The sequence below is a fragment of the Stegodyphus dumicola genome, chromosome 7, assembly GCF_044657685.1.
Source record: "Stegodyphus dumicola isolate Sdum_Otavi_A_Nest chromosome 7, ASM4465768v1".
NCBI lineage: Eukaryota > Metazoa > Arthropoda > Arachnida > Araneae > Eresidae > Stegodyphus > Stegodyphus dumicola.
The window spans coordinates 81,214,221-81,227,249 of record NC_140774.1 but is presented as its reverse complement, the minus strand read 5'-3'; the positions used below and the strand labels follow the sequence as shown (position 1 = coordinate 81,227,249).

The 13,029-nt window shown below is 33.0% G+C and overlaps 1 protein-coding gene across 5 annotated transcripts in view; it reads right to left on the bottom strand.

Annotated features, from left to right (window-relative positions):
* Positions 1–12,591, bottom strand: part of LOC118195273 (KRR1 small subunit processome component homolog) — a 99,548-nt gene extending 86,957 nt beyond the window's left edge. For 2 of the 5 annotated variants that reach the window (XM_085820519.1, XM_085820520.1), the window contains exon 1: positions 11,980–12,092. In XM_085820519.1, the coding sequence (XP_085676645.1) occupies positions 11,980–12,052 (73 nt within the window). In that variant the 5' untranslated portion in view covers positions 12,053–12,092. Of the gene's footprint in view, positions 1–11,979; positions 12,093–12,213; positions 12,353–12,414 lie in introns of those variants that run through there. The other 3 variants (XM_085820517.1, XM_085820518.1, XM_085820516.1) reach the window with 3 other exon arrangements.
* Positions 12,592–13,029: the final 438 nt, after the last annotated feature.

Here is a 13,029-nt window from a genome sequence, read left to right as displayed (position 1 = left end):
TTCAGAGAGATTTAGCTTAAGAGTTTATCATTTGGAAGCCATCCTGTGTTACCATCCAGACTGTGTCTGGTGATAAAATTGACACAGATAGGAAGTTAAACGTGAACATCACGTTTGGAAGTGTTGCCTACCATCCAATGGCATACATGGCAGAGATTTGATCACTGACACAGGAGCTAATGTTACCATCATTCAGAGAGATTTAGCTCAAGAGTTTAAACTCATTTGGAGGCCATCCTGTGTTACCATACAGACTGTGTCTGCTGATAAAATTGATATAGATGGGAAGTTAAACGTGAATATCACGTTTGGAAATGTCGCCTACCATTCAACGATATATAACAATTTATTCAACGACATAACAATTTTTCTTTGGATTTCAAAAACGACAGATTGCTTTCAGCATCAGAGGACACCATAATCCATCATCAGAAGGGATCCTCACCTGGAAACACTGACGTCTCGTCTGAAGGACCCTGCTCAGAAAGTTGCTGAAATCATACTACGAAGAGAAACACCAGACTACTCGCTATTCTGCATCCCAGATGCTCTTCGGTCAAGAACTTTGTCTGCCTTGTGAACTCCTGTTCGGTCGCCCTCTGGATGTGTCTTCATCGCCTGAGGAAAATACTTCCAAGATGTCCAGATCCGGTTTGAAGTAATGCAAGAGCAAGTCAACTTGGCGATGGAAAAGGTGAATACCCAATATGACACAAGAGCTGCTGGACATGATACAATGGAGGAGACAAGGTGTGGTTGTGGAACCCAATTCGACGAAATGGACTCGGTGGTTCAGATCCAAAGTCACCGAACTCTAAACCGAAAGTCGTTCATTACAACAGGTTAGCTCATTACTGTGGCCACAGTACAAAGTGTATATAATATAAATAGTATAAAACCATGGTCTTTTTTGTTTCTAAATTTGTATTTGATTTCATTTGTATTTAGTATTTTATTTTAAGTTATTTATTGAAATTATTGCTTGTTATTGGATTTTTGTCGTAGTTTTCAGTTCTGCTTCCTGTCCAGGGATTGTACTTCCCGGGACGTGCAGTTCTTGGGAAGGGGGCAGTGTTACGGATTTTGTATTTATTTAGCTATTTTTAGTAGAATTTGTAATTAAAATTGTTTTATATTCCTGTGCAATGCAGCATGAGACTTATCTGAAGAAAAAGCTTTGTTGGAAGCATTTAACATTTTAATAAATAGATATCTCATAATTGTACTCTTTTGCTATCCAGAATAATCAAGAAAATACAAGAATGTTCTTGTGCAAGATTAAAAAGCTTATAAAAGCTGGAGGAAAACATATCAATCCAGTTGTTTAATTATTGCTGTTAATGATTGTAGTGAATTCGCGGTGAGATCAGATTAGCTTTCTCTGTGTTTTGTTAATTTGAGTTCTATTTATATTTTAGTAGTTTAAAATATAACCACTGTGAGATATTGCGATATTGTATGAATATCTCTGAGGAAATTTCAGCATTTTGTTTTATTTGATGTGATAAGAATATATTTTATTCACTCTTCACTGAACTTGTGCATTCAATTTATTATGAACTCACAACAGTACGTTTATTTCTTTGCTGCTTTTTGACACGACTGTAAATTAATGCAGTCAAACAGCTGATTTACTAAAAGATACTGACCTTTTCTCTCAGTATGTTGCCTGGGGAAAATGAAAGGTGTCCCCAATTCTCAACCCCGCATAAGCAATGCTCCTTTCTAAAATGACCGAGTCACGGATTCACAAAATCATGATATATCAGATTCACAAAATGGCTTTAAAAATACCACCCAACTGGAAATCAAATATCACTTAATAGCTAAGACAATGTGAAATCACATGTGATCTAGTTGGCATTAGCAGCAATAACAACAAAATTTTGCATATTCTAACAAATTTAACACTTGTCTCAGACAAAATCTTAACACCTCATCAAAATGACAAAAACCCAACAGACTAACAGCAAATCTATAACCTTTTATTGGATTTACAATTAGGCAACAAAAAACGGTACAACTCTGATATACGCCCTAATTTCACCAAAAGTGGCGATATGTGTTCTGCGCTGGCTTTTGGCACGATTGCGTGTTATATGGCAACCCTGTTGACGTTGAAAAATCTTTCGCTGGAATTCATTGGTTCCCGTCATGTTTTGTGTCTGAGAAGCTAGGGGGGGAAGATTGGTTGATCTTTAGATTATGGTAACTTGGCGATTTTTTGGCAAAAATTTGGCGACCAACTCTTCTACAGCAACCCTCTATTTTTTTTTCCCCGCCGCCATTTTGTCTTCATGAAGTAAAAACATGTTTCTTTTCTTTTTATCTACTGAACACTTCTTCCAACAATCTACTAGCCGAATTACACTTATGCTAGAAATTTTATCTCACAAAACTGCTTAATCATGACAAATATTCACTGCAAAATTGGGAAAAAGTGCACAATACCATACTCCTTACCAACGAGATAATATACTGGTAGAGAGCGTATTGCAACCTTCAACCAGTTCCAACATTAGTGTCACGTGACTGCTGCGCGAATTCCGAAAGTGCGGAAATACTTTACATTGCTTTCTATGGGACGAAAGACTGCTGCTCTGCTTGGTCACATAAAATTTAAGTAAAAATGGTTATTCGCTGCAGCGCCTACGGATGTAAAGAAAGTTTCGTGAAAGGAGGACTTGTAACCTTTCCTAGGTAAGTTAAAACTGCATGATTTATTATTTTATTTTCAGTATTTTTGTCATTTTACTATCTCTGTTGAATTGGTTGGAAAGTTTCAGCCATACTGTATAAGAAAGTTGCCGCCGTATATGACATTTTCAGCATGTATTATTAGCATCAAAATGTATTAAATACTGTGACACTATTTACTGGAATCATCCTTTACAAATAATTGAATTTTATATGTTTTTTACGTGTATTCCGTTGAAATAGAAAGCTGCGCCAATTGGCGTTAACCTTTTTTCGCCAAGTCGTACGCGTTTTGATTTCATAAACAATTACTGCCTGCGATAAAAAAAAGAAAAACGCTATTATTAGCATTAAATTATTGAGAAAAGATTGTTCGATATGTTTACTTTGTTAAAAAAAAAAAAAGCATCTTGATTCATGCAACATTGAACATAAACAGTTAAACAGCATTATTTTAAAAATCAGATTACTTTTATAAAGCTCAATGCTTTAACATTATTTTATAGAAAATAATGATAAAGCATTGAGCTTTATAAAAGTAATCTGATTTTTATAAAGCTCAATGCTTTATCATTATTTTCTATAAAATCAATTAAAATAAAAATAATCTGGATTATAATTCTGTCTCATCTACGATGCTGTTAGAAATTTATTGTAATTGAAAAAATGCGATGTGAAAAACTTACCATATTTTAAATAGTATTTAAAAAAAAAAGGAGAGAGAGAGAATTTTTAACTGTAATATCGTTTTGATCCTAATAATAAATACTGAGTTGAAGTTTGTTACCGTTTGATACATATTCAATATAAAATAATTTTTATAGTTAATAAGATGTATTGATCCCCCCCCATGACATACACATGAGTGTGGAAATCAGTAATTAAGATTGCATTATTTTGTTCCAGTAATATAATCTCAAGAAAAGAAAGGCAATCAATGGCATAAATACATATAATACAATGTGATTTTCTTTTTCTCTTTAGGATGCAATGCATTAAATTTAAACGAGATTTTTTTTTACCTTCTCAAATATTATAACAGTAGTGCAATTAATTTTTTAATGTTATTCAAAATTAAAGTTTCCATCTCAATTTTTTATTATTTTAGATTTTCTTCCTAAAATTATTTAACATAAACATCTTAAACAATGGTGCAAATAATTTAAAGCTATTATTAAAAATATAGATAAAATATTCAGGAAAAAAGGGGTTAAGTTATATCTAAATATACTTGTAAAAAATCGAACAACCTAATTCGAGGCCGTTGTCTGCTGACAGCTAGCAGACGGAAATAAAAAGTACTACCTGCCATATCAAAAGCGGGCCAAACTGGCGATGAACAGCCTAAGCTATCACTCCCCAAGAGCGCCAACAGCATTAGTCACGTGGTGTATGTTGGAGACACCCTAGCAGACGAATTCTCTGTGGGTGAGCCGTCTACCTGTTATATGAAGTCGTTGCTCCTTACGCGTTTTTCAAAATAACACTTACACATAAACCATGTACACGTCGACTTATTTTTACTTAAAAAAACATCCCAGAATTACACAAAAATGGCATTGCGCACACTCTTCACCTTGTACACTGCTTTTTTCTCATAAATTAGAAAAATTTCACGAAACTACATGACAATTTTCTGAATCTTTAAACCCGGTAAAAAGAACATATATGAAATTACCTGATCGCGAAAAAGTATATACCCTTTCCAAATATGAACATTTCCACATATAAAATTAATAAAATATCCAAAAACTTTTACCTCTAAATCATCTATTATATTATAAACATCACCAACGAATTCATACCGCAAGCATTACAAATACTTAGTGTCAAATATTTAAATTATTTCCATGCACATTTACTTCAACTAAAACGTATACCAAATTCCTACAAACATAAAATTCACAAAATAACTATCATTTAATTAAAATATCACTAAACCATGTACATGTCAACTTATTTTTACTTAAAAAAAAATCCCAGAATTGCACAAAAATGGCATTACACACACTCTTCACCATATCCATGTGCACTCCTTTATTCTCATAAATTAGAAAAATTTCACGAAAATGCATGACAATTTTCTGAATCTTTAAACCCGTTAAAAAGAACATAGCGTATTTACGCGAATCTAATGCGCATCGTTTTTGGCCAAATGTAGTATTCAAAATTGGGGTGCGCATTAGATTCGATGGCGCATTAGATTCGAGTGCAAAGTTCGCCGATGACCGTGAATTGACCCCGACAGGTAAAATTAAGCGTGCTGCACCGCACATTGTTGCACTGAGTTTCTGCTGCCTGGAAAAGCATCGAAGCACCAAAGATTGTGAAATCTTTCAAGAAATGCTGCATTTCAAATTCATTGAATGGCAGTGAAGATGACGAGCTCTAGAACGCCGAGGATGACGATGCTGATGATGATGATGAGGAAAGAAGAAATGAATCTGCGTCTGACGAAAAGAGCTGCGAGGATTCCAGTGATGAAAACAGTGAATAAAGACGTTTACTATTAATCACTAATTGTAGAAACTGTTAGCTAGATAGAAATGTTACGATTTATTTCATGTTCATATTTTACGATAGATACCGTATATACGGTAGTGGTAATTAACAGTGATTGTTTCACATAACAATTGCCCACTAATAGGTTAATTCTATGTTCTACTACTTTATGTATAAATCCATTGTTGTATAAAATATGGTATCTAAATTTAAATAAAATTATCATACCATTAATTGATAGTTTATATACAAATCCATTGTTGTATAAAATAAGATTCAATAAATTCCTCATATCATTGATGCGCATTACATTCGCCGACAAACAATTTTTTTATTATTTAAAGTTTTAAAATGGGGATGCGCATTAGATTCGCATAAATACGGTATATGAAATTACCTAATAACGAAAAAGTATATACCCTTTCCAAATATCAACATTTCCACGTATAAAATAAATAAAATATCCAAAAACTTTTACCTCTAAATTATCTATTATATTATAAACGTCACCAACGAATTCATACCGCAAACATTACAAATACTTAGTGTCAACTATTTAAATTATTTCCATGTACGTTTACTTCAACTAAAACGTATACCAAATTCCTATAAACATAAGATTCACAAAATAACTATCATTTAATTAAAATATAATTAAATTCAAAAACACTACTTAAAATATAAATAAGCCCATACATTAAATTAATAAAAATTAGCTTACAATCCTAATTACTTTAAACTAAATCATTGCTAATAACAATTTTCCCAATAATACCAAATTACTTTACTTCCACCTTACATTTAGAACAATGCATAAAAATAATATCCTCAAATAATTAAAAATACTAACTTACCTAATCTTCTTCAGAATCTTGATTACGTGTCCGATAAACTTTTCTTATTTATCCGCTAAATAAAAAGCAAGTGTATGTGCGCCTGTTTCAGGATCTTTAAAATCATACTTACAGTCCACAGCAAGGTACCAGGTAAAATAAATAACTTAATAAAACATCTTTACTTCTATCTCACACAACCTTAAAGAAACACTTATTACTACCCCTTTCAATCCCACTAAATACCCATTTCGAATTAACTTTAGTTAGGGCCATGGGATCCAAAAATTAACGAACACTGTTTCACACAACACAGAATAAAGCCAAATACAAAATTTCCATATTTTTTCCCGATTTCCCCCCTTTTCCGATTAAAGAACCGTAATTCGTCCATTAATATCACATGACATATCCCATGATCTCTCATTTCCTTCACACAAAATAATGCGTAATCGGAACTGAGTACTGCTCACATTATTACCAAAGTCCCAGGTAGTAACCTTTATCGCCTCCAAAATGTCGCCAAACTACCAGTTACCATATTCTAAAGATCAGCCAAAAGGGTTAATGGTGAAAATTGTTGAATTGAAGTTCGGCATAAGGAAATATCGTCGTGGCCTTCCTGTTGAGGGGCAGTCGGTATTTGGAGGTGTGGAAAGAAGGTATGGGAGATTATTTTTAGTGGCTGTGCGTGATAGAAGTAGTGATTTGTGATTATTTGTTATTTTATTTATTTGTGAACCATAGTATGAATTTTCTGGATAGTGCGTCTGGCTGTCATATAAATACGATAGTGATTACGTGGCGGTATGTTAAAGGCGGTATGAAATTGGTATTTCTGTTGTTCGAAAAAGCATTAATGGTAAGTGCATTTTATTTTATTCTTATTTTATAGAATGTTATGTTCATTGTTTTTTTAGCAAGAATTTGTCGTTATTGTTGTTTTTTTGAATTGTTTGAAATTTATTTTAGTTATTTTGTTGATTAGTGCGTACCGTCTAAATTGTGCAATTCGTAGATGTTTTTTAAAGTTGAAACAGAACGCTGTGTACATGGTATTCTTTGAAATTTATTGTCGTTATGTTAATTTATTAAAGCGAGGTGTGCGTAGTTCGTAAATTCGTCCGTTGCCTAGTGATGCCATTCGTAGATGTTTTTTTAAGTTAAAACATATCGCTGTGTACATGTCAAATAATTTTGGTTAGAAACTTCACAGTTTTGCAATCTAAATTTTTTGTTTTTGTTTCGGATTTTTAGCTTAAATTGTGTGTTCAAACCGTGGTTTTTGCATTCTCGAAAACCGTGTTTTTGGAGACATTTTAGGCTTAAAGTTCGAAATGTAGACAAAAAATTTAGATAGCAATATGGCAGTGTGGAGTTTCTCGCCAAAAATATTTGGCGAGAAATTTGGCACCTTGAGGGCGCATATCAGAGTAGTTCCCAAAAAACTTAGTTTGCTTATGAAACAAATGAAATATTTATCATCAAACTAATTACATGATGATTTTTTTAAAACTTGTGGACCAAAGACTTCCTTCGAATATGCAACCAGTTATATTGGCATTTGAGTCAGATTTAATTCGCCTAGCCTGTTAACACATGTTTGTGTGACTTAATCTTGCATGACGGCCAAATGTCCCCAAACATGGTACAAAATTTTTTAAATTATACATTCACAGAAAAATAGTGTCAGTTTCAATTGACTGTGTAAAACCAGCATTTATGTCAAATATAAAGATGGATACTTTCTTAAAACACAGATTTGCAAATCATGCCAAACCAAATATTTGCCAAATTCACTCTAGCTGGCATGTGCATTTCCTATATTTGTACATATCATCATGATCATACTTGAGAAAAAGTATGCAGCAAAGGTAAAAAAATTCGGTACTATAGTCAAAAGTTGTTAATCTGGACTCGTCGGGACTTCGGCGATTCAGGATTATAGATCATCAGTTTAAATCTGGTAAGATGGCATGCAGAAATTATAAAATTAAAAATATGAAACTGTAATTTACGAAATAAAGAACAATTATGATCTAAAGGGTATCAAAATTTACAAAAAAAAAAAAAGCTTAATATTTATGTTTTTAATAAATATTAAGCTTTTTTTATTAAACATTCTTTCAATGTAAGTTGCTTAAGTTGCTTCGTTTTTTATGTGATAATACATTCTCTTTAATTCTATAAATAGATATAATTTCTTGTTCAGTTACAAAGTTCCGCTGTTCAAGTCCTATAATTGCTGTGTCGAGAATACCGACTAATTTGTCAATCGAAATTTTTTCGTTTTCAATAACCTCTCACTTTCTTCGCTATCGGAAGCGAATTATAATGACAAGGAATTTGATTTAAATCATATCAAAGACGGAGTACATCGAGAAGAAATACTACATTTAGTAAGGAATTATAAGCCAAATAAAATAAAAACATCTGCCCTGAAGATAAGGATAGTGCTGAGAGATCAACTTCCAATTCATTACGTGCCACGGCGCTTTCCCCTCCCAGCATGAAACTGAGATAAACAGGTTTCAGAATGGTTAGATAAACAAAGGATTATGCCTTTATCCATTTTTTGCAGCAATTCCACTTTTTGTTTAATGGACTTCAAAACATACTTTCTCTTTGTAGATCCCTTACATATTAGTAAATATATATCGGAAATTCTATTTGACATAATCGAAAGTTCAAGCTTACTTTTATAAAATTGCTCTAACAGTCTTCAAAAAATAATAAGCCGGATCCAATTTGAAGATTAAGGAACAACGCAATCTGCAACATTAATTGAATTATATAATTTTAGCTTAGCTTATACCGTCCGTTATACATTAAACGCGCATGTGTAAACGTATTATGCGCATGCGCACACGCATATTTGCAGCCGTAAAGTTCTTACGCGCATGCGCAGAAAGTTTGTATTTTTGAGGTCCACATTAGGGTGTCCGAATTAACGACTTTTGACTGTATTCAGTTTTGAGGGCCGTAAAAAATCGCCAAACTATTGTTGATGCCAGTGCAGCCAAAAATAATTGCGGCAACCCTAACGCAATTAGGAAGTATAATAGTAAATAACTATCTAAGACTGTTTCAATTTAGATGAAAAGTTCATTTCATACAATACTTTTTTATTAATATAATTTATATAAAAAAGGCTAAACATGACTGAATGGAAGCATAAGAGTAAATAACTATTTCAGACCACTATTATAATTTATATAAAAATTGCTAAACATAACTGAATGGATGCCTGCATCGCTATTTTGCTACTGAGTTATTGCTAAAGCACTATTTCATCTCGCTGGTTGTTCAAACATAATTTTCTATAATGAATGATACCTTTTCTCTGAAAAAATTCTCGATAAAGTGCAGAATCACCCACTTATTTGTTTGCCACACTTTACAAGGGCTAAAGACAATTGGATTTTTGTCAAGTGAAAATAGGTCGATGTGTACCTAGATAAAGTCAAGGTGCATAGCACATCTATGTGTATACAGTTAAAGTATGTGCAGTGCCATTTTTGTTCAATTCTGGGATTTTTTTTTAAAAAGTGAAAATAGGTCGATGTTTACATGGATACCAAGTATGTGCAATTCTTAAAAACGCTTCAGTGGGTGATTCTGCACTTTACCCAAAATTCTATTGCAGACTTTTCATCATGGGCAATTTCCAGATTGTTAAATCCATAGGATATCAAAAAAGGATTTATAAATTAAATTAATATTTCAATGGCATCTTAAGAAATATAGAATTATATAAATTTATGCAATCTGAAATCAGCGCGTACACTAGATTTGGAGCGCTGTTTAAATGGGTGCGTTTGCTAGATTTGGCGCTTTTGCACACACATTTTTGCTGCAATTTTTCAATTGTCTTCAAAACGGAATAGCACCAAAAATTCATGTGTGCCAATCCCTCAAAAGTAGCAGCTATCGAGCTGTTACGAGATGTGAGACAACATGCTCTGATACTGCAAGAGCAATTCACTTGTTCAGTAACGCCACCACTTGACATTACAAAAGCCATAATTTCACAGCCGATAACAGGAGATTTTAGCAATCTGTTTTGTGTCTGTCATCAAGGTGAAGTAACAGGGCCAAATGGCCTATGATCCTGTACCTCCTCTGATATCAGACATCGACACTTAATGATCCTGCCCTCCTCTGATATCGTCTTCAACTATAATGAGTCAGATGGCATAAAATACAACCAAAAAACTAACAGGGTGTTAATTCAGTCTGCAAACTGTTCCAGACACAGTAAGCACATAGTATGCCCTCAGACTCTCAATAAGAGAGACTCATGCCACTAGCAAGATTTTCACATAACAAGGACAATAACTTAACCTTTAAATAAATTGTTTCTATGCATTAAATATCAACTGTCATTACTGTATTTTTAATTGAGCTTTTCAAAATTTATTAAATAAATATGGGGTTTTCATCCGCAGAGAACCCGTTGGCGCTGTTGCATTCTTACTCGCCAAGCTCGCGGTTCATCGAGGATGAGCCGAGCCGTAAACGTGATTTTTAGTGCATGTAAATTCAAGTTAGCAGATAAAACAATATATTAAGCATATGGTAGTAAAAATTCACAGATAATATGCATGTAGATGTAAAACTAAAGGGTTAAACGTGATATACGAAAATAAATTTGTATTAAATTCAAGTTAGCACAGAAAAGAATATATTATTAAGCATGAGACAATATATAAGCATTTATAACGAAAATAAAAATTCATTTAAAAAATATAAATTAGTATTAATATACTGAAATTAACCGGTTAAACGTGATGTACGAAAAAAATTTGTCTTAAATTCCAGTTAACACAGAAAACAATATATTCCTTACACCAGCAGTTGTTTGCTAATTTTGATGACCATGGTGATGCATCAAACTATTCTGTCATCTTAGATAATCAATATTTTTTTATTTCAATTTAATCATCTATTTATGCCACTACCCTGCCATCCTCTGAAAGGTTATTGTTAGAAAAGCTTTAACAATATATTATCTTGTTAAAATTTTATGCCATAAAAATTGCTTTATTCTCATAATTTAAGATGACAATAACCAATAATAAAAATAAAAGCATTACTTAATTAGTTAAAGTGCACATGCACATTTTTGCGGTCTACGAAAACAAATTATTTTAAGACTTTGAAACCTCATGGTTCTTAGAGCTATTAATAATTAAGAACACAATGTGAACAGCCGTGTTACAAATTAGCATTCACCCCTCCTTTCATTCCGAACCGAGAACTGGCATCTATCTACGAAAATATTTCTATCTATTCGTTGTTAAAAAATTCAGAAAAAATAATAATAAATAAGAGAAGAAGAATATAAATCTGCAAATGCGTACAACGACAGTCTTAATTCAACAAAATAAACGCAAGAGGAATGGTTGCAAACTTCGAACAAGCGAATGGGATAAATCCGAAGGGTTACCAAGTTAGAACTATTATCGCCAAAGTTGGCGATGTTTACATTTACCGGGTTCTCTGCGGAAGTGCTTCCTAAATATGTTTTTTGCTCAATAAGCAGTTACAGACAACCTAACAAATGCAAATCATTCAGCTAGTAATTACTATATGAAGTCACTCTGAAAGTGCACCAGTCTTACTATGCAATTTCGCCTATGTTTTGTACATCTGCTAAAATTTGAATAGCTCATGTTTTGATTTTGTTAAAGTATTTGTGATGTGGTTACTGTGCACATATTTTCACTTCTTTTCTCACAAACCAGTTATTGGTTTGATGGAAATCTCATAACACACATGGACACCATGGTATAGCAAACTGACATCAATGAAGTCCTGAGAAGAAAAACAACAAAAAAAAAAAAAAAAAAAAACAGAAAATGGGAATAATAATCAAAGATTAACATATGTACTTTGAAACAGAGGAAAAAATACTTTGAAAAAGGGGTAATTTAGCCTGCATTACCACAGATCCTGATCATCATATACCAACTGTTGATTTTGTCAAATATAGCCAAATAAAAGAGCTCATCACTCATTATGATTCGTCAAATTTAAACGATACTCACTGCTTGTTCTTCATCTATTTAATCAGTTCAGTTCATAATACTACTGAATACCAAAACTACATTATTTGATATTTACCATATTATTTCATCCCTTAAACTAATACTTAGGATCACATCAATTAACAACTTACGTGGCATGTTTTTTTTCAGCAAGGGCAATGTGAAATTCTAAAGTAACATAAAAGATACATAACTCCCAAACGGCACTGATTTTACCAGAAATCTTATCACAGCCTTTTCCTTTTTAAAAAAAAATCCTCTTTAACTCAGAAATTATTCATTTTTTATTATTTTTAATTAAACGATAAAAAAAAACGCTGTGCAGTACATACCCTCAGAAGCCATCACTTTCAGAAATCAAAACAAAATTTCACATGTGCCTACTCTTGCTTCAAAAGTTGCGTCTCAATCCTGCCTTTTCTGTGCCATTGTTGAATTTGAAAAGATTATCAAATCGAGAGACTTTCTACATTACTGCGCATGCGCGAGAATATGAGAAATTGTGAATTCTAGAACTACTCAGGTATAGTGTACTAGAAGATATAGTGGGATTATCGCCCCATACACCCCGTGTTAAAACACGGTAATCTTTTTCGTACAAATAATAGAGGGCGCTGTCAGCGCATATGCCCCATCGAAATCAGGTAGACGTTTGTTTACAATCGTTGACATCTGTCACTTGCTATCTTCCTATTAAAGATCGAATCATTACTGCTACTGTAAGTGAGCTAATAATTTTACACAATAATCTTGGATATTCTTTTTTGTTGTGAGCTGCTGAAACGTAATTTGATATGTCGGCAAAACTCTCACGAAAGTGTTTTGTTCCCGGCTGTATATCTGGTCACCAAAATGCCACAAAAGCATCACTGTTTAAAGTTCCCAAAGACGAAAATCTTCGTCGAGAATGGGCGAAAAGAATCTCCAGAGGAGATACAGAACTATCG